This window comes from Acomys minous (assembly GCF_964271855.1).
Source record: "Acomys minous genome assembly, chromosome: 9".
In the NCBI taxonomy this organism is placed as follows: Eukaryota; Metazoa; Chordata; class Mammalia; order Rodentia; family Muridae; genus Acomys; species Acomys minous.
In genome coordinates this window covers 80280796-80304669 of record NC_140490.1, presented here as the reverse complement: position 1 = coordinate 80304669, position 23874 = coordinate 80280796, and the positions used below count along the sequence as shown (strand labels likewise).

At 53.9% G+C, this 23874-nt stretch overlaps 2 protein-coding genes across 6 annotated transcripts; one reads left to right on the top strand and one right to left on the bottom strand.

The window, feature by feature from the left end:
* Positions 1–648: 648 nt before the first annotated feature.
* FGF22 (fibroblast growth factor 22) lies at positions 649–3092 on the bottom strand. 2 transcript variants are annotated; one of them, XM_084795627.1, is made up of 3 exons: positions 2864–3089; positions 1484–1587; positions 649–1398 (listed from the first exon to the last, which is right to left on the bottom strand). In XM_084795627.1, exons 1-3 carry the CDS (start codon positions 3048–3050, stop codon positions 1201–1203), a joined length of 489 nt encoding a protein of 162 aa, XP_084651753.1. In that variant the 5' UTR covers positions 3051–3089; the 3' UTR covers positions 649–1200. The 2 variants fall into 2 exon arrangements, with proteins under 2 accessions (XP_084651753.1, XP_084651754.1); XM_084795628.1 differs by having other exon boundaries at positions 1209–1375; positions 2864–3092.
* Positions 3093–13532: 10440 nt separating this feature from the next.
* On the top strand, positions 13533–23872 carry POLRMT (RNA polymerase mitochondrial). Of its 4 annotated transcripts, none has more exons than XM_084795486.1 (21): positions 13533–13672; positions 14339–14437; positions 15534–16069; positions 17107–17237; positions 17341–17527; positions 18650–18799; positions 18932–19096; positions 19181–19351; positions 19621–19842; positions 20081–20869; positions 21184–21306; positions 21493–21615; positions 21712–21891; positions 22066–22152; positions 22325–22438; positions 22530–22582; positions 22671–22769; positions 23210–23282; positions 23387–23478; positions 23560–23636; positions 23723–23872. In XM_084795486.1, exons 1-21 carry the CDS (start codon positions 13585–13587, stop codon positions 23770–23772), a joined length of 3609 nt encoding a protein of 1202 aa, XP_084651612.1. In that variant the 5' UTR covers positions 13533–13584; the 3' UTR covers positions 23773–23872. The 4 variants fall into 4 exon arrangements, with proteins under 4 accessions (XP_084651612.1, XP_084651611.1, XP_084651610.1 ...); XM_084795485.1 differs by having other exon boundaries at positions 22313–22438; XM_084795484.1 differs by having other exon boundaries at positions 18596–18799.
* Positions 23873–23874: the final 2 nt, after the last annotated feature.

Genomic DNA, 23874 nt, shown 5'->3' with positions numbered 1-23874 from the left:
CCCTCAGTCTCATACCACTAGGCTGCTTCTGCTGGGGTGATGGACCTGGAACCTCTCTGAGGGCCACCTACACCACGCCACCATTGCCATGGATGAACAGGTGCTAGCCCTCTTGCTCCCAAGCTTCCATGGAGGAGACCCGCAGCCTGCCCAGCCTGCCCTGAAGAGCCCAGAGGACCGCGTGCTGCTTTGTCCCCATGCTTGTGCTGTTGTCCTCCACACTGCCATGGTCTGGGGTCGGTGGTGCTTACCTGGCAAAGCCTGTCAGCCACATCCCGAACCCTGAGAGCCTCAGAGCAGGTAACCAGGCAGATCGCGATTCCCTGGAGATGCTGACCCGCCACCGTGTCATGCCTGGGACAAGCAGCCGTGCACGTTAGCCATTGTTGATGGGTCAGACTCTGACACTGGCCTCCCCAGGCTATGTTCTAAGTGACAGCAGGCTGATCCCTCCTGGTGAATCCAGGAAACTCAGGCATTGAACGTATCCCAGTGTCCAGAGGCGCCACATCAGCCTTTTATCACTGCACTGGGGAGGCAGAAGCAGGCGGGTCTCTGTGCATTGGAGGCCAGCCTGGTCTACAGACTGAGTCTAGGACAGCCAGGGGCTACACAGAAACCCTGTTTCAAAAAACAAACAAACAAAAGTAATAATAAAATTAATTTTTATGAGTACAAGGAACAGGGTCTGTGCACATGAGTGCAGGTGCCTGCAGAGGCCAGAAAAAGCCAGCGCCTCTGGAGTGGGGGGAGACACAGGTGACTGCAGACCCCCTGGAGAGCAGGAAGTGCTCTTAACTCCTGCCCCTACTCTGACTGTGTGGATGGAATATGTGTCATTGTTCCTGCTGTCCTGGGTGGGCCCTGCCCTCTGCCACAAGTCTACCTTGTCTCATCCGCCCAGTGTGTCCCCATCTCCAAGCCTTTCCATGCTGTGCCCAGAGCACACGTCAGGCAGAGCCCAGCCTTGCTCTCATCTCCAAACTCTGTGGATGGAAACTGTCAGGTGTGTGGATCTTGAGAGGGGCCCTGCTATGTCTCCCTGGGTGCCTGGCGGCCAGCAGGCACCCAGCTTGTGACACAGAGAAAGGCATGTATATAGGCCCCGGGTCCCTGGCCTGGGCCCCTTGCTGCCCAGCCCCAGATCTTCCAGGCCCTCTCTCTGTGCCACCCAGGCCTCCTGAACCATCAGCAGGCTCTTCAAGACGAGACCAGCACTGGCAGGAAGTGTGTGGACAGTTGGTGCCGACGTGTCCGCCTGCCTTGCCGGGGAATGCCCTGGCCATCCAGTGCCAGGAACATGGGTCGGCCGCGGTGCCTCCAGCGTCTTGAGGCGTATGTGTTGTAGCCATTCTCCTCAATTCGCTCCTGGAACCTACAGTCCACAGAGCAGGCCCGCTGCAGGGCGGGTGTGGTGAGGCTGGCCATCTGCCCCACCAACCGTCACCACCCAGTAGCCGTCCACTGCCCGCCCGTCACTCACCGACCCGTAGAGGCGGCCCCTGCGGTTCATGGCCACATAGAAGCCCGAATACACAGCCTTGATCACCACAGTGCCCACACGGACCGAGCGGATCTCAACAATGCCTGCACGGGAACAGGGGGGCATAGTCGGACAGCAGCCACACTGGGCTCCCCAGGCCCCATCACCGCTGTGTCCCCAACTCCAGCTGGCGTGGACCCTGGAGACTAGACATGGCACTTCCCTGGATGAAGAGGAGCCTGTCTGCAACCTCCGGGAGCTGAGGAACACAGGTTGGCCAGCAAAGACCTGGGGAGCCCCGACGTCATAAACAACGCGTGGGCACCAACTGTATGCCCTCTGCTTCATGGAACTTACACAACCGTGGGTGGGTGGTGCCAACTGGACCCACTTCCAGAAGGGAAACAGGTCCAGGATAGGAAGAGCCAGCTTTGGACCTCATCTGTCCATTCAACCCGCCTGGAACGTCCCCTTGACAAGCCCTACCAGGATGAGTCCGGCTTTCCTCACAGGGAACGGCCCACCCCCACTATGGGTCTCTGCATCCTGTCCCTCTTTGGAAGCTTGAAGCACCAGGCCGGAGACATAAGTCACAGCATCCTTCCACCATCCCTAACCCCCTATGGAATTAGTGCATTTGCTCCATCTCAGAAGGCTGGAGACCATGGGCCATCTTGGTTAGCACCATGTGGTAACTACCAAGTTAAGGAGGGAAGTGCCCCGTCCACACAGAGACTGTCACCTATCACCCCATCCCCAGTGGGAGCAAACTCAGTACTGAAGGGCCAGGTCACTCAGCTGGGCCTCTTCCCCAGCCTGGGGCCACGCCGCCTGGCTGTGCTACCACGGATGGACCTGCCCAGCCAGTCCCCTGTCATACCCTCGTCCTGTGTGGCCTAATGAGGGCCTTGGAACCCAGATGAAAGCCACTGGGATGGGCAGTTCCCTGTCACCTGTCCAGGGCCCAGCTCAAACCATCCCAGGAACTCCTGCCAGAGTTGAGCACCAAGGAAGCTGGTTGTGACCATCAACCCCAGCTTCCTCCTCACCACCGCCTTGCCACATACATGCCACAGGCACTTATGGAAGGCCATCTGTATGCAAGGCAGGGCTCGGAGCAGACCCAGCTCCATTCCTGGTCTCTTAGCAAGACCTTGAGATCAGACATCCGTCCCTCTTGCCTCATTTGCCAAATAGGGGTGCCTGGCAACATAGGGAATCTCACTTCAGGCAGGTCTCGACCCAAGGGGGGGCGGGAATCCCGTCTCATCAGTTTGCCCCTGTTCGTAGGCCAGTGTCCCCACCCAGCGGTCCTTGCTTTGCCAAGGAGGAGCCCCCACGGGAGGTGTGCCCATCTCGCCCTGCTGCCCCAGCACTCACTGTCCTGGCCGTGCCGCCAACGCGTCCCCTGCACACGTCCACCAGGGTCCACACGCAGGAAGAAGTGGGTGGAGGAGAAGAGGCGGCGCCAGCGCACGTCGCCCTCCAGATGCGGGTACCCGCCCGGGGCGCCCGGTGCCCGCGCCAGCAACAGCCAGACCAGGCCCAGCCAGAGGCGGCGGCGCATCCCGACCTGTGCCCGGCGGCGCGCGGTGGCCGGGCTGCACAGTCGGGGGCGTGGCTAGGGCCGCTGCGGTCCAATGGGCGTGAGGGGGCGGGGCCGCCTCGGCTCCACGCGCGGGGACGGTGCGCTCCTGTTTGTCCCCCTAGGCAAGTATTGGTCACCCCTGGGGTATGGGTGCGGGTGTGGAAAGGGAGACAAAACGAGATCTCAGAGGAACAGAGATTGAAGACAGACCAGAGATGGAGAAAGACTGAAAACAGAGAGATCACGAAGAATCAGAGACAAAAGACACTGAGAAGACAAAAGAAGTACAGACAGACACACGCTGTGTAAGAGATGGACAGGTGACAGTGAGGTAAACCAGATTTCAAGTCTCAGTCTGGCCAGCCTGGGCCGAGCATGCACAGGACAGCGTCTCCTCCTTTATGTAGAGAAGTCTGAGGCTACCCTTGCGGAAACCATGCAGGGGAGGAGCGGGAGGTGAACCGTAGGCAGAGTGGACAGATGCGGGAACCTGTCTTTGGGCAGGAGGGACAGACAGGTATGTCACCACCCGCTTTGAGCACTGAGGACGAGGACAGCGTCTGGGCAGCAGAACTACGGCGGTGTGTCCACCCCCACACCTGCAGCCACACTCATGCCCGGGAGACACCGTTGTCACCCGCACCTCCAGCAGCCAGTGGCTCTGACCGTGGGTGCAGTGACCTTCCGATGCGGTCTGGAGTCACTGGTGCTGGGGAACCTCGGTCCTCAATGCCAGTCCCCTCCCCCTAGCCCCAGGTGGCACCTTTAATTAGCACCTGGGTGAGGTTCACTGACAAGTTTACCTTTTGGGGAACCCTCTGGAAAGACAACCAGTCCTTCAGGTGCCAGGATTCCTTCCTGGTGGCTCAGTAGATCCCGACTCTCCCTGCACCTGGGCAGGTCACAGCAGAGGGTGGTGCCCAGGATAAAAGACACCAGCGTGTCCCTATGCCTGGGTCCAGCTGGGGCTCACACTGCACACACACAGCCCAAGGCCCTGTGACTCCTCCGGACCGTCCACACCTGCGTGCTTCCTCTGTGAGGAGGGCTGGCAAGGGAATGTTGGTCTGGAAGGATACACTGAGCAAGGTACCCTGGAAAACACAGTACAATGGCACCTAGCCACTGTTGGCGTGTGCTTTTGTTGTTGTTGTTATTGTTTAGGTTTTCCAAGACAGGGTTTCTCTGTGTAGCCCTGGCTGTCCCGGACTCGCTTTGTAGACCAGGCTGGCCTCGAACTCACAGCGATCCACCTGCCTCTGCCTCCCGAGTGCTGGGATTACAGGGTTGTGCCACCATCCCCGGCTTTGGCACGTACTTTTAAAATCTATTTTTGTTTTGATTTCTTTTTGTTAATTTTTTTTTTTTTTTTTTTGGTTTTTTCGAGACAGAGTCTCTCTGTGTAGCCTTGGCTGTCCTGGACTCACTTTGTAGACCAGGCTGGCCTCGAACTCACAGCGATCCGCCCACCTCTGCCTCCCGAGTGCTGGGATTAAAGGTGTGCGCCACCACGCCCAGCTCTTTTTGTTAATTTTTAATTTATTATAATTTATTCATATTACATCCCGATTGTTATCCCTTGTTTTGAATTCTTATATCTCTTTTTCTCTTCTCCACTCCAGTCCCTTTCAATATCCCAACACCAAGTAGGAGAGAAAGTTTCCTGAGAAGAAGGCGCGTTTTTTTTTCCTTAGATACTTTTTGTTGTTTAGGGTCATTGGGTTCCTTGGGGGGAAATCCAATCCTCATTTCAGGACATCTTTTTTTTTCTTTTTTCTTTCTTTTGTGTTTTGTTTTGTTTTTGGAGACAGGGTTTCTCTGTGCAGTCTTGGCTGTCCTGGCTTTTAACCTCTCTTTCCAGCCCTGAACTCACTTGGTAGACCAGGCTGGCCTCGAACTCACAGTGATCCGCCTGCCTCTACCTCTGCTTCCCAAGTGCTGGGATTAAAGGCTGAGCCACCCCTCTCGGTTCACTTCAGGACATCTTCAGGTTTTTGTCAAACTGCATCAACAGCAACCAGGACCAGCAGCAGCCTTACTCCTCAGAGCCGCCCCCCCACCCCCCATCTCTCTCTGGTCTGGCATTTCCTGTCACTGGCAGAGACCCCACTCCCACATGAGGCAGTTCACAGCTGACAAACATCATGTGCCCTCTCATGAGGTGGTTATCAGCTGTGGACAAACTGGAGCCGCCCCCATAGCCCACACCTGGGATTAAAACAAAAACATGTGCACATATCGCAACCCAAAACTTCCACAGCAGGCCACTTTTGCTCCATGGCGGAACTCAGCGCTCCTCTCTCTGGGTGAACACCTCGCACTCCTGGAGACTTTTGCATTCCATGTGTGAGAGGCCAGGTTGCACATCTGGGAGGTGTCTGACTTGGTTTAATTTAATAACAGCTCATTGAAATATAATTTGCATACCATACAAATCACTCATTCAAAGCATAAACTCAGTCATTAGTGCAAAAGCATTGGGCAACCATCGTCTGTCAAACTCCAGAATGTTCCATCATCCCAAAGGAAGCCCTGGCCTCTTTTTTTTCTTTCTTTCTTTCTTTCTTCTCTTTTTTTGGTTTGTGTGTTTGTTTTTGTTTTTGTTTTTCAAGACAGGGTCTCTCTGTGTAGCCTTGGCTGTCCTGGACTCACTTTGTAGACCAGGCTGGCCTTGAACTCACAGAGATCCTCCTGCCTTTGCCTCCCCGAGTGCTGTGAGAGAGACCCTGTCTTGAAAAACAAACAAACAAACAAACAAACAAACAAAACATCACAGCTGTGGAGGAGCTGGGGTTATGTCACGGCTGTATCTGGCTCACTCTTGCTCTCTTTCTCTCTTCCTGTCCGCGAGGAACAGAGCAGGACCCTGGACTGAAGCTTGGATTTTCAGTTGAAGCTGACGCAGACCTGGACTGACCCACAACTTTCCCTCCACATTTGGCCTACTTGTTGGACCTCTCTGAACCTTCTTCACAGGTGAAGGAAGCACAAAGACAGAACAGGAACCAACTGCATCTCTCTCTCTCTTTCTCTCCAGGGTCTCTCTGTGTAGCCTTGACTGTCCTGGACTCACTCTGTAGACCAGGCTGGCCTTGAACTCACAGCGATCCACCTGCCTCTGCCTCCCGAGTGCTGGGATTTAAAGACGTGCGCCACCACGCCCAGTCCTGCTTCACTGTCTCTCTCTCTCTCTTAATACTTTATGTTTATTTTATGTGCATAGGTAGTTTGTGTAGGTAGTTTGCTACTTTGTGTGTTCTTCTTTTTCCAATTACCACCCTGGTTTCACCCTCTAACTCTAGACAGGAGAGAAAGGAGGATAGAGAGGAAATAGGAAAATCCCTGAATCTAACTTCTTTCCTTTTGTTTCTTATTTGACCTCAGCTACTAACAAACCACAAACAGCCTCCCTAAACAACCAACAACCACAGACCCTCCTTTCAGGTCCCAGCATTAATATACCCTCTAAAAAGTTCGCAGAATTCCAAACGTCACACAACCACATAGTTATCTGCAGCTGGCAAAACCACACCTCTGCTAGAGCTGCTGTGGAGGGTCTGAAGCAACCCCACATCCTCACAGCTGGGATTAAAACAAAAGCACGTTGTTTATTTATTTTTTTTGGGGGGGGGTTGTCGAGACAGGTTTCTCTTTGTAGCCCTGGCTGACCTGGTCTTGCTTTGTATACCAGGCTGACCTTGACCTCGCAGAGATTGGTCACAGAGTTCCATTTTGGTGTTAACACATAATACATATTATGCAGACAGATTTAATTACACAGTTTTCCCCCCCTATAACTCAGTGTCTCTCGGCTGCTGCTGTTCCTTTCTCATTAACACACAGATTTTTTTTTTTCCAGTCTGGAGCATTAAGAAAATTTAAAGTCCTCACTTGGGAGGCAGAGGCAGGTGGATCTCTGTGAGTTCGAGGCCAACCTGGTCTACAAAGTGAGTCCAGCCCAGCCAAGTCTACACTGAGAAACCCTGTATCAGAAAAAAAAAAAGAAAGAAAATTTAAAGTTAGCAGAGCAGGGGCTGGAGAGATGGCTCAGCAGTTAAGAGCACTGGCTGTCCTTCCAAAGGACCCCGGTTCAATTCCCAGCACCCACGCCATGGCTTACAACCATCTATAATGTGATCTAATGTGCACTGTATACATAATAAATAAATAATTTTAAAAAATGTAAGCAGAGCACTGTTGATTCTATCTCTGGGAAGGTCTTCATTTTACCATTGTTTTATAAACATTTCCTAAAAGTGTAACTAGATCTCTCTACACTGCTTGTCCTATAGGATTGTGTGGTATGCCAGTAATATATTTTATGATATAATATGGAAAAATGTGTTTAATTTTATTAGAGACACGTGCAGGGGCATTGTCAGTTTTAGTGTGCATTGGTAACCCGTGGTGACCATTACTTCCAGTTACGGAATCAGGCTTTCCAGAACTCAAGGCAGATGCTCATTGAAACCCTGGAGAGATGGCTCAGCAGTTAAGAGCACTGGCTGTTCTTCCAAAGGACCCCGGTTCAATTCCCAGCACCCACATGGTGGCTCACAACCCTCTATAATGTGATCTGATGCCCTCTTCTGGTGTGCAGGTGTACATGCAGGCAGAGCACTGTATACATGAAGGAGAGGTAAACATGGTTTTTGTTCCGATCCCACGTATGGGATGGGGAACAGACTTGTGAGAGAACAGGTGATGTTAATCCACTAGAAGACGAACCACCTCATGTGGGAGCTTGATTGTGGCCAGCTGAAAAACATCTGTGGACAGACTCTGGGAGGATGCGCATATATATATGTACACACACACACACACACACACACACACACACACACACACACACACACACACACATATATATGGGCCAAAACAGGAGAGGGGAAGCCGGGCGTGGTGGCACATGCCTTTAATCCCAGCACTCGGGAGGCAGAGGCAGGTGGATCACTGTGAGTTCGAGGCCAGCCTGGTCTACAAAGTGAGTCCAGGATGGTCAAGGCTACACAGAGAAACCCTGTCTCGAAAAAACCAAAAACCAACCAAACAAACAAAAAAACAGGAGAGGGGGCTTTTGGAGAGACTTGGGATAGTTTTGGCTGTTCATCGCTCCACTTTGAGATGCTCCTAGAGAGAACTGCTTGAGGGAAGGCTTCGGGGCTCTGGGCTCCTGCTGAGGTTCCGAGTTTTGGTTGCTCCAGGTTCCAGCAGAAGAAATCCTGCTGACTACAGATTCCTCAGAACTGATATCCTTACAGGCTCATTATTGTTTTCTTTAATCTCCTTTCCCTATTGCTTAGGTTAGTCAGTTTATGAGTGAGGTACTGTTGGTTTATAAGTAACAATAATATAATTAAGAAAATTGAGCCTACATATACATTTTTTTAAAATCCTGAATATGTATCAATTACCATTGATGTACAAAAAGTTTGGTGTACAAACTTTAGTTTTCCGAATTCTGCAAAATGAAACATATCCTTCTCCAGATTTCATTTCTTTTGCTGCCTTTGGGGTTAATTCCAGTGAGTAATGGGGCTTGATTATAGATTATATAAGGACCACGTAGGACACTTTTTTGTAAATATGCAATTTTTTTTTTTTGGAGACAAGGTTTCTCTGTGTAGCTTTTGCTGTTCTAGACTTGCCTTGTAGACCAGGCTGGCCTCGAACTCACAGCGATCCGCCTGCCTCTGCCTCCTGAGTGCTGGGATTAAAGGTGTGCGCCACTACGCCCGGCCTTCGTCAATTTCTTTCCTTTTTTCCTTTTCTTTCCTTCCTTCCTTCCTTTCTTTCTTCCTTCCTTTTTTTTTTTTTTTTTTAAGATTTACTTACTTGTTTTATTTATTAGTATACAGTGTTCTTCCTGACTACCAGAAGAGGGCACCAGATTTCATTGTAGATGGCTGTGCTCCTCAATATGGTTGTTGGGAGTTGAACTCAGGACCTCTGGAAGAGCAGAAGGTGCTGTTATCTGCGGAACCATCTCTCCAGCCCCTGCTTTCTTTCTTTCTTTCCTTTTCTTTTTTTTAATTACAAACGCAGGGGAACTCCATGGCTGGTAGCGTCTTCTATATGCTGAGCTTCCAGCTGGGCTTGTACCAGCTGCTTAGGTGCCTGTACATTTTCCTTGGTGTAGGGTTACTGATCTACCCACTGCCAGGGCCATTGGCACTTCATCAGCGGTACCCCATTATAAATTTGGAAACTCAATCTCTGTTACGTCCCGTGTTTAGACAATTTTCACAGTTTGGGGTTGTTTTTGATGACTCATATCAATACATTTCCTAGGGACATCTACCATCTCACCCCTTTTTTTCATTATAGGCTGTCTCTGGAATTTGCGTAATATTAATTTGAGTACCCCAATGCTGGGGGGCTGGGCTGGTGCTCTGTGTATTCAGATGGTAAACTGTGGGCCCCAAGAACTGGCTGGAGTCCAGACAAGTGCGTTCTCATGCACACTCAACTACGCTGTGTAAACTTTGCTCCACGATTATCTCTGATTGGTTAACGGAAAAGCTAGGCATCTTCCAGCTGGGCAGAAGAGAGGCAGGCAGGGCTTCAGTTCCCAGGCTTGGAGCCTCAGGTCGGGACCAGGAGGAGAAGGAAGAAGATGGAGAGAGATGTGGCCTGAAAGACCGGATCCAGCCCAGACAGGAAGAAGACTGACTTGGGGCATGTGGCTGGAGGCAGCCAGACTGGCTTAGACAACTAGTTTAAACTGCACCTGCCCAGTTATTGTGCTTAAAGCTGTTTAAATAAATCAGTAGGTCTCTGTCCCATTTATTTGGGAGATATCTGGATTAGAAAAACCGGAGTTAATGGATTTCCTACAATACCTCGCTTTTGTAAAAGATCCCTTCCCCATAAATGTATGGGCATGTAGCTTCCTGAGGCCCTAACTTTCCAATTTGACTTTCTGGTCCTACACATTTACCCCATCAACCACTTGTTTTGTCTGAGATAACTTTCCAGTTCCTATAAACTGCATAAATCTTTTGAAGTGGCCATTCTGAGTTCCAAGATTTTTTTTTTTTTGAGACAGGGTTTCTCTGTGTAGCGTTGGCTGTCCTGGACTCACTTTGTAGACCAGGTTGGCCTTGAACTCACAGCGATCCGCCTGCCTCTGCCTCCCGAGTGCTGGGATTAAAGGCGAGCGCCACCATGCCCGGCTCAAGATTTTTTTTTTGGTTCTTCAAGACAGGGTGTCTCTGTGTAGCCTTGGCTGTCCTGGACTCTCTCTGTAGACCAGGCTGGCCTTGAACTCACAGCTGTCTACCTGCCTCTGCCTCTTCAGTGCTGGGATTAAAGGCATGCGCCACCACAGCCCGGTGAGTTCCAAGATTTTTGTTAAAAGATAGTTACATCAGCTCATCACCTTCTGTATCCTCCAAACCTTCTATTTCTTTTTTTTAAATATTTATTTATTATTATGTATACAGTGGTCTGTCTGCATGTACACCTACAGGCCAGAAGAGGACACCAGATCATATTACTGGTGGTTGTGAGCCACCGTGTGGTTGTTGGGAATTGAACTCACGACCTCTGGAAGAACATACAGTGTTTTTTGTTTGTTTGTTTTCAAAGATGTATTTATTTATTGTGCACACAGTACTTTGTCTGCATGTATGGGTACCAGATCTTATTACAGATGATTGTGAGTTACCATGTGGTTGCTGGGAATTGAACTCAGGGCCTTTGGGAACCTCTGAGCCATCTCTCCAGCCCCAGACAGTGTTCTTAATCGGTGAGCCATCTCTCTAGCTCCATAGGACATACTTTTAATTTCTCCTTTGAAATCTTCATTTATGATTCCTTGATGATGGGAAGTCAGCCCACTCCTTCCCAAGATCATCCCACTGTCCCTGAGGGCAAGAGACCATAAACCCCAGCAGTTATTTTATTTTATTTGGTTTGTTTTTTTGAGACAGGGTTTCTCTGTGTAGCCTTGGCCATCCTGGACTTACTTTGTAGACCAGGCTGGCCTCGAACTCACAGCGATCCACCTGCCTCTGCCTCCCAAGTGCTGGGATTAAAGGCGCGCGCCACCGCCCCAGCCGGCCCAGCAGTTATTTTATAACATTGGGTTTTGGAGGCTGGAGTGTGGTGTTTGTCCGTGGCCAGGTCCACAGCAGCACTGCCAGCACGCATTAAATGTCCCATACCAAGTGGAGGTTTTTCAATTTGCACGTAACTTCTTGACTGAAAAACAGTGGGTAATTTTTGCTGCTGGGCTCTGAGCCAGGCCCCCAAGGCAGTTTCCCAATGATAAGAAATTACCTGGAGTGTCTCTTTTGGATCAGCACTCCTGGGTCTTTGCCACATTGCATAGACATACCCATCGCCTCCAGAAATGGCTCATCCACTTTTTCCAGCACACAAAGTATTGTATTTCTCACAGTTAACACACTGGGCATTTTGATATCCGAGACCTTTAGTTTTAGCTTAACCTGTTAGGTTAGCACGGTACATATGAGGACCAGTATCGGTCACATCCCTTATTGTTTGTCATTAAATCCACTAAGCGACGTTGTTCTGCATGAGCATCATCAAACTGAACGTGTTCTTGTATCTCAGAGCACCGCCCCTCAAGCAGCAATTGGTCTCTTACTCTTTTCCCCACCTTTGCTCTATTTCACTGCTCAACATTCGCAGCTTCCTCCTTCAAGCACGTTAAACACTGCAACTGTGGGCCAGCCTCCCTTACAGTATATTTTGAGTAGCCTAGTTAAGTAGAATTTTTTTTCCCCACATGAGGCTAGTGCATCCCATATGAAATCACAGACTCTTTAAACTCCTTAGCCCTATCATTTCTTTTCTTTTTTTTTTTTAAGATTTATTTATTTATTATTATGTATACAGAGCTCTGCCTGCATGTACATCTGCAGACAGAGGAGGACATCAGATCACATTAGAGATGGTTGTGAGCCACCATGTGGTTGTTGGGAATTGAACTCATGACCTCTGGAAGAGTAGACAGTGCTCTTAACTGCTGAGCCATTTCTCCAGCCCCTGCCCTATCATTTCTATAGCTCTGCCATCTTATTTAACCTTGTTCCCCCGCCATTTGGCAGGCACTGGGAAAGCTGGTGGTGATCAGGTGACCCCAGGCTGCCCCTCCTGTAATTCTGGCTGGGCAGCTGGTAGGAGATGAATCTTTTTCTCAAAACAGGCTGTTTCACCACTGTCCTCCCGTCTTACTCCAGCTTTCTCTGACCCAGCTGCCCTCGGGCACAGCTCCCTTCTGTCTTTCCTCCCACAGAAGGCTCCCGTCTCTTGCTCAGTCACTGGGACTGAGCTGTGTTGTTCTTTCTTGTCCGCGGCTCCTCAGGTGTCAAGTGCTTCCACTTCCATCCAAAACCTCTCTAGCTGCACAGCCAACTCGGCTACATCCTTTTGGGAAAGGAGAGAGCAGAGTGACCCCTTCCCTCCCCATGTCAGTCGCAGACCCTCACTTCCGCCCAAAACTTTCCCAACTGCTCAGCCAGTCTTTCATGAAATAAAATATATGAAGAAGAAGAAAAAAAAAAAAGAAAATCCCCTCTGGGAGCAATTTTTTTTTTTCCGAGACAGGGTCTCCCTGTGTAGCCTTGGCTGTCCTGGACTCACTTTGTAGACCAGGCTGGCCTTGAACTCACAGCGATCCACCTGCCTCTGCCTCCCGAGTGCTGGGATTTAAAGACGTGCGCCACCACGCCCGGTCCTGCAATGATTTTTTTTGTTGCTGGTCTCTAGAAAAAAATTCATTCCTTCATCCCTTGCCACCTTCTTTATGGCATTGATCTTCACATTGGGTGGCACTTGTAGCTGGTCTTTGTAATTTTGTGGGTCTTTCTTTTTACCACCTGTTATCAGCCCTCCCCCCACGCCCACGCAACCATTTCACCCCCTATCACTACTAACAAACCACAACCAACCTCCCTGAACAACCAACAACCACTGACCCCCGCCTCTTGCGGGGGGCCATCGCATTTATACACCCTTTGAAGAGTTCCCAGAATTCCAAACCTCACACAATCATGGAAATCATCTGCAGCTGGCAAAACCACACCTGCGCTAAAGCAGAAGGCAAATTATAGTCGGCTGCTGCGGACACACCTGGGATTAAAATTAAAGCACATTTGTCAGCCGGGTGTGGTGGTGCACGCCTTTAATCCCAGCACTCGGGAGGCAGAGGCAGGCAGATCGCTGTGAGTTCGAGGCCAGCCTGGTCTACAAAGGGAGTCCAGGACAGCCAAGGCTACACAGAGAGAGACTTTGTCTCGAAAAACCAAAAAATAAAAAAAATTAAAAAATTAAAAAGTTAAAAAAAAAAATCAAAGAGGGAACTTGGACCTGAAAAGAACGAATCGGAAGTGTTTCTGCGCATGCCCTCTTGGCACCACACTGCGCGCTTTCTCATGGGAGTTGTAGTTCTTTTCCCGCGGGGCCAGCCGTACTTACCTTCCCGGCAGTGGCAGAACTACAAGTCCCAGCCGGCGACGCGTGCGCAGTGCGGGCGGCGGGCGGCATGTCGGCGCTATGCTGGACCCGAGGCGCGGCGGGTTTCGGCCGGGCGCTGAGACTTTCTGGGCACTGCCGCCAGGCTTCGGAGGAAGGTAAAGCAGTGTCGGACCCGGGGCTGTGATCTTCCCTTCCTTGGGGCCCGGTCGCCCCCAACCTTTGCTCTTTGACCTATGGAGGAGTTTCTGGGAACCCACTTCGCTGGGGCACTAGTCCTCTGGGCGCTCTGACTTGACACTCGCTCGCATTTGTAGCCCTCTTGCCCACTGTTGGGGACCCACGGGTTTGGACTTCAACCTTTGGCTGCTTTTATTTAAGAATCCTTCTGCTGGATCCTGCACCAGGACTCTGGCCTGCTCTGCCCTTGAACTTGTCTTTTCCTGGGTCTTGATTTATTTGGGGAAGGTTTATTTATTTATTTATTTATTTGAGGCATGGTTTTTTCCATCTGGCTATGCCGGATACTGAATTCGAACTTGTGGCCTACCGCTTCCCGCCTCCCGAGTGCTGGGATCCCTGGCCTGTACTACCATGCATGGCTGCCCTTGGCTTTTGATGCCATTTCTTTCTGGGCATGAGGTAAGTTTGAGGCAGGACCTCACACTAGCCTACGGTGACCTGGAACTCACTCTGTAGCCCAGGCTGGACCCCAACCGGGGACCCTCCTAGCTCAGCCTCCAGAGTGCTGGGGTGCTAAATGAGTGGTCACCCAATGCGGATGCAGTGATTTCTGTTTTCTCCCCCTCTGTGTCTCTTTCCAGGGATCCTCAAAGGCCTCTGCGGCTCTAGGAGAAGCTCTGTTGCCAGTCCCCGTGAGCAAGATGTGCAGAAAGAGTGTGGCCATGCTGAACTGCTGGAAGGTGAGTTGGCGTCCCAGGCTCCTTACGGTGAGGCCGTGCGGGAGTGGGCGGCCCGCTGTACCTGGCCACATCAGGGCAGCATGTGTAATGTGGGACAGAGAGGTCCCCGAGCAGGCAGCGGTGCCTGAATGTACAATAGGTGGTCTATGGCTTCCTCTTTTGTGCTGTGCTGGTTCCGGGGGCCTCTCACTTCCAGAAGGACAATTTGGGCCCCTCAAATTAGACCTGAGCAAGTATCTGACATCCACTTGTTGGCACGGTCTCTGCTCAGGTAGGAGAGTCTCTAGTTCGAGTTCTGCACAGTCAACGTGTAATTGAAACCCAGTTTCAGCCAATCTCTCTCTGTCTCTGTGTCTCTCTGTTTTTTGTTTGTTTTGTTTTGTTTTTGAGATAGAGTAGCTCTGGCTGCTCTGTAGCAGGCCAGCCTTCAACTCAGAGATTTGCCTGCCTCTGCTTCTGGAGTGCTAGGATTAAAGGCTTTGGTATTGTGGCTGTTCGTATGCTATGATCTCAGCTTTGGCCTCTTCATGTGCTGGCTTAGTCACTTCCAAAAGCTGTGTCACAGGTGCTCCCTGTGTAGTGCCCTTTGGAGTAAGTGTGTGTGTGTGTGTGTGTGTGTGTGTGTGTGAGAGAGAGAGAGAGAGAGAGCGCAGCTTACTTATGGTACTGAGCCAGAGATGGCTTTTTGTTTTTTTGTTTTGGTTTGGTTTGGTTTGGTTTGGTTTGGTTTTTTGAGACAGGGTTTCTCTGTGTAGCCTTGGCTGCCCTGGACTCCCTTTGTAGACCAGGCTGGCCTCGAACTCACAGCGATCTGCCTGCCTCTGCCTCCCCATTGCTGGGATCTGCCCGGTAAAACGGATGGATGTTTGCTGGGTCTCTACTGAGGCGTGTGTTGTCCCATGCCAGAATGTGCAAAGGCGCTGGCTGATGCGGGAGGCCTTAAGGCTGGGAGGCGTGAAGGAGGGAGAAGCAGGCCATGGTGAGCAGGTGGGCAAGGTGTCTGCCAGGAGAAAAAGTTCGGGGTGACCCTGGGATCTAGGCTCAGAGCATCATGAGATGCAGGTGTGGTTCAATTCCTTCCCTCTGCTCTCTGCAGTGCTGGAGGCTCGGGTGCGGCAGCTCCAGGCAGAGAGCACCTCCAAGGTGAGGCGCAAGAAGGTGCCCACGGACTGGCCCCCCCAGGACTGCAGCAGCCGCTGGGCGCAGAAGCTGGAGACCGAGAGGCGGGTGACTTGGAAGCGCCGGGAGGAATTTCTTGACCTGCGGCAGAAGCAAACCGGCGCAAGGCCGTCCCCTCCCTTTCACAAGGAGCCCCGACTCTGGAGCAAGAAGCTGTCCGGCTGCCTGCAGCGAGGCAAGAAGGGGGTGCCCGAGAGCTCGGAGGAAGAGCAGCTGGCCCAGGCCCTGCAGGCTACCCTGCCGACCTCGGCCAGGACGAAGGCCCGTGCTGCGGTAGAGCCACAGAACCTGGGCTTCCAGCAGAAACTGCTGACTTTCTTTGAGTGCTGTGTCTGCACCGGCCATGTGCCCCTCGCCCACCACGTGCTGGTCACTCACCACAGCAGGCGAGAAAAGCAGCGACTGCTCACGCTGGCCATGTATAACACAGTGATGCTCGGCTGGGCCCGCCAGGTGAGGCCCGGCTCAAGTTTTCTGCCTTCTGATGGGTACATTCCTGTAGGGTTTTCAGATAGGAAACACTCTTCCCGTAAGCTGGGTGGTAGTGGTGCACGCCTGTAATCCCAGCACTCAGGAGGCAAAGGCAGGTGGATCACTGAGTTCAAGACCAGCCTGGTCCACACAGTAAATCCCCATGTGTGTGTGTGTGTGTGTGTGTGTGTGTGTGTGTGTGTGTGTGCGCACGTGCACGCGCACGCGCACGCCCTGCTGTCCCAATGGCTATGGAACCTTGGGGGACACGCTCTATGTTCCACAGTATGGAACTTGCTCTTTCTCATAAATCTCTTTGGAAACTCAGGGTGCTGTGAGAGCTCGGTGTCTTTGGTGGAAACTCAGGGTGCTGTGAGAGCTCCGTGTCTTTGGTGGAAACTCAGGGTGCTGTGAGAGCTCCGTGTCCTCAGTTTCTTCCCCAGCAAGATAGGAGAATGTCAGTCTAGAAGTTCAAAACCAGCCTGAGAAATACAACACTATCTTATTTCAAAGAGAAAAACAGAACAAAATGGCAATGAGAAGAGAAAGTTGAGCTGCACAAGGCGGTGCACGCCTTTAATCCCAGCGCTTGAGAGGCAGAGGCAGGCAGATCACTGTGAGTTCGAGGCCAGCCTGGTCTATAAAGCGAGTCTGGGACAGCCGAGGCTTACACAGAGAAACCCTGTCTTGAAAACAAACAAACAAACAAACAAACAAAAAGAGAGAGTGAGAGAGAAAAGAAAAAAGAGAGGTAAGACAGACAAGGTGCATCTCTGAGTTTGAGGCCAGCTTGATGTACATAAGCCAGGCAGCAGTGAAACACACAGGCCCTGAGGTGTAGCTCAGTGTAGTGCACATGCCCGTCCTGCATGAGGCCCTGGTTCCATCCCCAATGATGCAGTGTCTCTCAGAAGGACTGTGCTGCCCCCTCCTGCCAGGTTCCCTCACTGGTGGGTGGGTTCCTAGGGAGCACAGGGGATGGGTCCAGGCCCTCAACCCCCCCTTCCCCCCATCCCCAGGGCTCCTTACAGGAGCTGGTCTATGTGCTTCTCATGCTGAAAGATGCTGGCTTCACCCCAGACCTGTGGTCCTATGCGGCTGTACTCCAGTGCATGGGACGCCGGGACCAGGACGTCCACACCACCCAGAGGTGCGGCGCGGCAGGACTATGCTGGGGTACGCCCGCCCCCCCTTAGGTCCCCCGAACCTCGAGTGCTGAGTTTGCGCACCCCCCCCCCCTTACATTGCCTCAGGTGTCTGACGCAGATGAAGGAAGAAGGCCTCCAGCCCGGGCTGCTCTTCACAGAACTCATCCTGGAAGAGGAGGACCGAGCCATGCTCCTGAGAGCCATGGTCAAGGCTGAGCCTGCCTTCAACCCGCCGCCACAGGCCCCAAACCCGGTCAACAGGTCCACTCTGCTCAGGGAGGTGTACGCCAAGGTGAGCCAGCCCCACTTTCTGCCCTTCCTGCATCAGGAAAGCTGGACAGCAGGCACACTGTCGATTCATGCCTCTGCAGGTGAATCCCACGAGTCGGCTTCCTCTGGGTTGTCCCGTTCTGGATGTGTCCTATCGTGGAGCCCCTTACTGTGGCCTTTTGTGGCTGGTCACTCATTATAGTGGCCTCCAGGTCCCTGCACTCTGTGGAGCCGTGGCTCAGTGGTATAGCCATGTGTGGGTGGGACATCCTGTGTGTCCCTCATCTATGCAGTGGGCTCTTCCTGCTGGTTGTCGGCAGTCAGGTCCCTCTGTCTGCACAAGCCGTTGAGTACATAAGCTTTTTTTGTTTTTAACTTTACTTTTAAAAAAAAATATTTTTATTTAATTTTTAAATTTATGTGCATTGGTGTGAGGGTGTCAGATCTTGGAGTTACAGACAGTTGTGAGCTGCCATGTGGGTGCTAGGAATTGAACCCGGGACCTTTGGAAGAGCAGATGGTGCTCTTAACCACTAGCCTCTACTTTTTTTTTTTTAAGGTTTATTTATTTATTATGTACACAGTGTTTTGCCTGAACACCAGAAGAGGGCACCAGATCTCATAGATGTTTGTGAGCTACCATGTGGTTACTGGGAATTGAACTCAGGACCTTTGGAAGAGCAGACAGTGCTCTTAACCTCTGAGCCACCTCTCCAGCCCTAAACTTGACTTTTTTGAGGCAGGGTTTCTCTGTGTAGCCTTTCTCTGTGGAACTCACTTTGTAGGCCAGGCTGGCCTTGAACTCACACAGATCTGCCTGCCTCTGCCTCCCGACTACTGGGATTAAAAGCATGAGCCACGATGCCCAGCTTTAAGATTTTATTTTTAAGTTTATATGTGTGTTTAGGGGTAGTCTCAGAGGCCAGATAAGGGTTCTACAATTCCTGGAGCTCCCGGTACTTGTGAGTTACCCTGTGGGTGCTGGGGATTGAACCCGGGTCCTCTGTGAACAGCACTTTCAATTCTTAGTGCTGGAGGGCTTTACTCTGGGCACACGCTTGGCAGAGGCAATAAGGGGGCTTCTTGTCAGGGCACGGTGGTCTGTCTCCCGGACGCAGCCTCATTGCTTGCCTGTGCCTGGCAGGAAGGCCCCGCGTCCTACCCGAAGCTGCACCTTCCCCTGGCGACCCTGGAGGACCTCTTCTGCCAGCAGCTGCGTGTGGAGCTGAGCTCTAACGTCTGTGTCCAGTCAGTGGAGAAGCCCCCAGTAATGACCAAGGAGGTCATTGAGGCGGTAAAGGCTCACCCTGAGGCCACCGGGCCCCGTCGTACCCTGTCAAATTTGGAGCTGTGACCCTAGTTGGGGCCCTGCGAGGTTCGGCAGGGGCGCTCCATGCTCAGGGTAGTGACAGCTGCTCTCCCACAGCGGAAGACCCTGAAGAAACTGCAAGCGCTGTGGCAGGCAGAGCTTCTGCGAGTGCTGCAGGAGACCAAGGCCACCATGGCCTGGCAGGCACGCGAGGGCCAGCCCACCCTCTACCCCTTCCTGTGCCTGCTCAGTGAGGGGGAGCTTGTGAGCGTGCTGATGCAGGTAAGCCGGGGCTGGAGGCTGCCGGGCGGAGGGGCCGGCAGGTGTGTGCCGGCAGCCGCAGCTAGGGCTGCTCTCGCACACCAGGTTCTGCAGGTCCTGCCGGCGCAAGGCGAGCCCTTCAGTTACCTGGCCTATAACCTGGGCGTCCGCGTGTTAAATCGGCATTTGGTGAAGCGGAAGCAGGTCACCAACCACGTGCAGAAGCTGGGGCAGCAGTATTCACAGTACCTCCGGCTGCTGGCTTCAGACACACAGGTAAAGTGGGCGGGGCTTCCCGCTGACCCTGGCACTCCACCTCTATCACCACACATGGCGCCCGCCCCCTTCCTCCATCACACTCCTCAGGCACCCCCATCTCCAGCCACCTCTGGGAAATGTCGGGCGGCAGAGGCAGGTGGATCACCGTGAGTTTGAGTCCAGCCTGGTCTACAAAGCGAGTCCAGGACAGCCAAGGCTACACAGAGAAACCCAGAAAATTCAAATGTGGGCAGCCCCACAGCTTTCCTGACCAGCTCTCCCTGCAGGTGACGCCCTGCCTGCCGCGGGAGTACTGGGAATCTCTGGGCCCACTGGAGGGCCCGCTGCAGCAGCCCTGGTCCCTGGCGGTGTTAATACAGCTGGGCAAGCAGCTGGCTGAGCTGTTGGTGCAGGCAGTGCAGATGCCACGCAGCCTGGTGGCTCCGCAGAGTACCTCCCGCCTCATCCCGGTGCTCTACCACGTTTATTCCTTCCGAAGCTACCGCCAGGTAATGGTGCCCACAGGGCCAGGGCCAGGGCGGGGCCTCCTATGAGGGCACAGGGCAGCATGGCCACTCTGGGCAGCACTGCGCTGCCATCCCTATCTGTGCTGGGATGCGTGTGTGAAGAGCAGGATGGGGTTACGTTAATCTGAGGCGCTGGGTTTTTTGTTCTCTCTGCGTGGTGGCCGAGAGGCAACAGTAAGCAGCCTTTTGGCCATACCTTTTGTGTCTGCTCTCCGCCTAGGTAGGCATCCTCAAGCCTCACCCTGCCTTCATGCAGCTGCTAGAGACGGCAGCGGAGCCCACACTGACTTTTGAGACCACAGAAGTGCCTATGCTGTGCCCGCCACTGCCTTGGACATCGCCACATGCTGGAGCCTACCTGCTGAGCTCTACCAAACTAATGCGGGCCGTGGAGGGTACCACACAGCACCAGCGTCTGCTGGACAACTGCGCCCCTGCCCAACTGCACGGTGCCCTGGATGCGCTCACACAGCTGGGGAACTGCGCCTGGCGTGTCAATGGGCGCCTGCTGGACCTAGTGCTGCAGATCTTCCGGGACAAGGGCTGTGCCCGCCTAGGCGTGCCTCCCCCACGCTCAGAGGCACCACAGCCGGCCCAGCGCCACCCGTCACCGAGCTCCACGCCTGTGCACAAAGCCGAGCTGCGGAAGGAGCTAGCGCGCTGCCTCAAGGCGGCTCGGGAGATGCACAGCCTGCGCAGCGAGGCCCTGTACCGCCTGTCACTGGCGCAACACCTGCGCCATCGTGTCTTCTGGCTGCCTCACAACATGGACTTCCGTGGCCGCACCTACCCCTGCCCTCCGCATTTCAACCACCTGGGCAGTGATCTGGCGCGTGCGCTGTTGGAGTTCGCGGAAGGTCGCCCACTGGGGCCACATGGCCTGGACTGGCTCAAGATCCATCTGGTCAACCTGACGGGCCTCAAGAAGCGTGACTCGCTGCGCATGCGCCTGGCCTTCGCAGACGAGGTCATGGAGGAGATCTTGGACTCCGCGGACAACCCCCTGACGGTAGGGAGTCACGCACTCCCCTCCCTGGCTGCTCCCACCTCTGCCACCTCACTTTCCGTGTCCCTCCCAGCTTGTCCACTCCGGCTTGGACTACCTCCTTCAGATGCTCCCAACCCTTGACCCCAGCTGCCCACATCCCTCCTGCCCACCATGTCCCCGCTCAACGCCACTGGCGGTATCCTACCTAACCCAGCAGCAGCTGCTGGCTGTCACCCGAGCGGCCCTCCTTCCCTGCTCTCCGTTACACATGCTTGCCTGTGTCACCTGAGCCGGCCTGTGCTGACTCTGAGGCCCATGGGTCCTACCCTCCAAAGGGCCGGAAGTGGTGGATGGAAGCTGATGAGCCCTGGCAGACCCTGGCCTGCTGCATGGAGGTGGCACAAGCAGTCCGCTCTCCAGACCCCGCCGCCTACGTCTCTCACCTGCCAGTTCACCAGGTGAGCATGCACACCCAAGGTGCCCTAGGAACTGGTGTTTACAGTAGGGTCTTACCTTAAATGGTGTACTGCTCTGTGGGACCAGCCTCGTGGTGCAGTGCTTTGTGAGGGGGGCCGGTCCCCAGTCTCCCGAGGACAAGGTGCTCCTTGCACCAGCCTCAGCTCATGGGCACCCCTTGTGGCCAGGATGGCTCCTGCAATGGCCTGCAGCATTACGCCGCACTAGGTCGGGACAGTGCAGGTGCCGCCTCAGTCAACCTAAAGCCCTCGGACCTGCCCCAAGACGTGTACAGGGAGGTGGCAGCACAGGTGGGTGCCAGGGTGCCCCTTTCCCTCGAGTGCCTGGATGGGGTCTCTGGTGGGGAATTGACGTTACAGCGCTCCCCTGCCCCCGCCCCCTTCCAGGTGGAGGAGTTCCGCCTGCAGGACGCCAAGGAGGGCCTGAAGGTGGCGCAGGTGCTGGAGGGCTTCATCAGCCGCAAGGTGGTGAAGCAGACGGTGATGACCGTGGTGTATGGGGTCACGCGCTACGGCGGGCGCCTGCAGATAGAGAAGCGCCTGCGCGAACTCAGCGACTTCCCCCAGGTGTGCAGCCTGCGCGCTCCCCACCCGGGTGCGGCTCCCTCTGCTGAGCCTGAGCCTGCTTCTTCTGAACAGTTCTAGTTCTGTAAAGCCTGGGTGCTGGCTTTGGGGCACGGAGAGCGGCAACCTGCTGGCCCTGCCCACCTGCCTCTCATGTCTACCACCGGGTCCCCACAGGAGTATGTCTGGGAAGCCTCACACTACCTCGTGCGCCAGGTCTTCAAAAGTCTACAGGAGATGTTCTCCAGCACCCGGGCCATTCAGGTGTGCCCCTGCCTGTCCTGGGGGGGGGGGGGGGAGGTCAGGTGCATCCCTGCCTGTCCTCTCCCATGGCGCGAGGGTGAGGGGGGCGTTCAGGTGTGTCTCTGCCAGTCCTCTCCCATCCGGGGGCCCCTCCACCCCACGGTTCACTTATGATGTACAGTCACCCCCGCAGCACTGGCTGACAGAAAGTGCCAACCTCATCTCTCACGCGGGCTGGCCTGTGGAGTGGGTCACGCCCCTGGGCATCCCCGTCATACAGCCCTATCACCGGGAGACCAAGGTCCAGGTATTTGGAAATGCCTTTCCCCTCCTCCTCCCTCCTCCCCCTCCTCCCGGCCCAGCGCTTGGCTCACCCGTCCCCCAACCTGTGTCTGCAGGTCAAAGGCGGCATCCAGAGCATCACCTTCACCAGCTCAGTAGATGTCAACCAGTGAGTACGGGACTGCAGGGAGCAGGGGGAGGGGCAGGAAGGGTGCTGGGCCCGAAGGGCACCAGACCTAGCACTTCTGGGTCCACAGGAAGCCCAACACTCTGAAGCAGAAGAATGGCTTCCCGCCCAACTTCATCCACTCCCTGGACTCCTCCCACATGATGCTGACTGCCCTGCACTGCTACAGGTGGGTCCCAGGGTTGGTGTGGACCCAGGGGACAGGCAGGTACCTGCTACAGGTGGGTCTCAGGGTTGGTGTGGACCCAGGGGACAGGCAGGCACCTGCTATAGGTGGGTCCCAAGGTTGGTGTGGACCTAGGGGACAGATAGGCACCTGCTACAGGTCAGCCCTGGGGTACATGGAGAGAGCCTAGGCTATATGGGCACTCAGTGAGATTTAGCTGCCTGGGACATGCCAGGGACAGAGGGTCATGTCTGAGGGTGTATCAACTGTCTCCTTAAACGTTCACTGCTTAGCACATGGGGGGAACCTGGGTGAGCAGAGCCCTGGCAGTGTGCCCAGTGCTGGCGCCCACCCTGGGGCAGCAGACAGACAGCATCCTGTCAGAACGAGGCTGGGGCAGTAGCTGTACAAGCAGCCACCTTACTTGGGCTCTCCCTGCCCAGGAGGGGCCTGACCTTCGTCTCCGTGCACGACTGCTTCTGGACACATGCTGCTGACATCCCGGTGATGAACGAGGTGTGTCCGGTCCCTGTCCCCCCAGTGACCCCACAGGCACAAGATGGGGCCTTGATTCCAGGAGTCTGTACCATGGCTGACTCAGAGCCCGCCCCTCCCCTCAGGTATGCCGCGAACAGTTCGTGCGCCTGCACAGCCAGCCCATCCTGGAAGACCTGGCTAAGTTCCTGGAGAAGCGCTTCTGCTCCGCCTCCAGGTGAGCTGCCTCTCTTCTTGTGGCCCGGTCCCTTGCCTGCCACCTGCTGCCCTACTGATGTCTACCCCAACCTGTTTGCAGCACCAGGTCCCTGAAGTCCTCAGAGCTCGCTCTGGTCACCAAGCTGCAGGAGACGTTACAGTCCTTGCCAGAAACAGGTAAGGGTTTTAAAAGAGGCATGCGCACTGGCCCTTGTGGCACGTCGGTGGCCCCGGCCTAGCGCCATGCTCTTTTGGCTCCACAGGCACCTTCGATCTGGGGCAAGTGATGAGATCTACCTACTTCTTCAGCTGACACGCCCCGCGTTGATCCTACACCTGTGCATAGTGTAAATAAAGTCTACGTCCACCTGTGCCGGCCATCAGATTCTGGCTCGCGCAAACCCACCAAGGAATC

Coding starts and splice junctions, on each gene's coding strand:
- FGF22 (XM_084795627.1), bottom strand. CDS start 3,050: ATGCGCCGCCGCCTCTGGCTGGGCCTGGTCTGGCTGTTGCTGGCGCGG. Junction 1,588..2,863: donor TTGGCGGCACGGCCAGGACA/GTGAGTGCTGGG, acceptor GTTCCCGTGCAG/GCATTGTTGAGATCCGCTCG. Junction 1,399..1,483: donor GGGGCCGCCTCTACGGGTCG/GTGAGTGACGGG, acceptor CCCGCCCTGCAG/CGGGCCTGCTCTGTGGACTG.
- POLRMT (XM_084795483.1), top strand. CDS start 13,585: ATGTCGGCGCTATGCTGGACCCGAGGCGCGGCGGGTTTCGGCCGGGCG. Junction 13,673..14,338: donor CCGCCAGGCTTCGGAGGAAG/GTAAAGCAGTGT, acceptor GTCTCTTTCCAG/GGATCCTCAAAGGCCTCTGC. Junction 22,439..22,529: donor ACCGGGAGACCAAGGTCCAG/GTATTTGGAAAT, acceptor CTGTGTCTGCAG/GTCAAAGGCGGCATCCAGAG.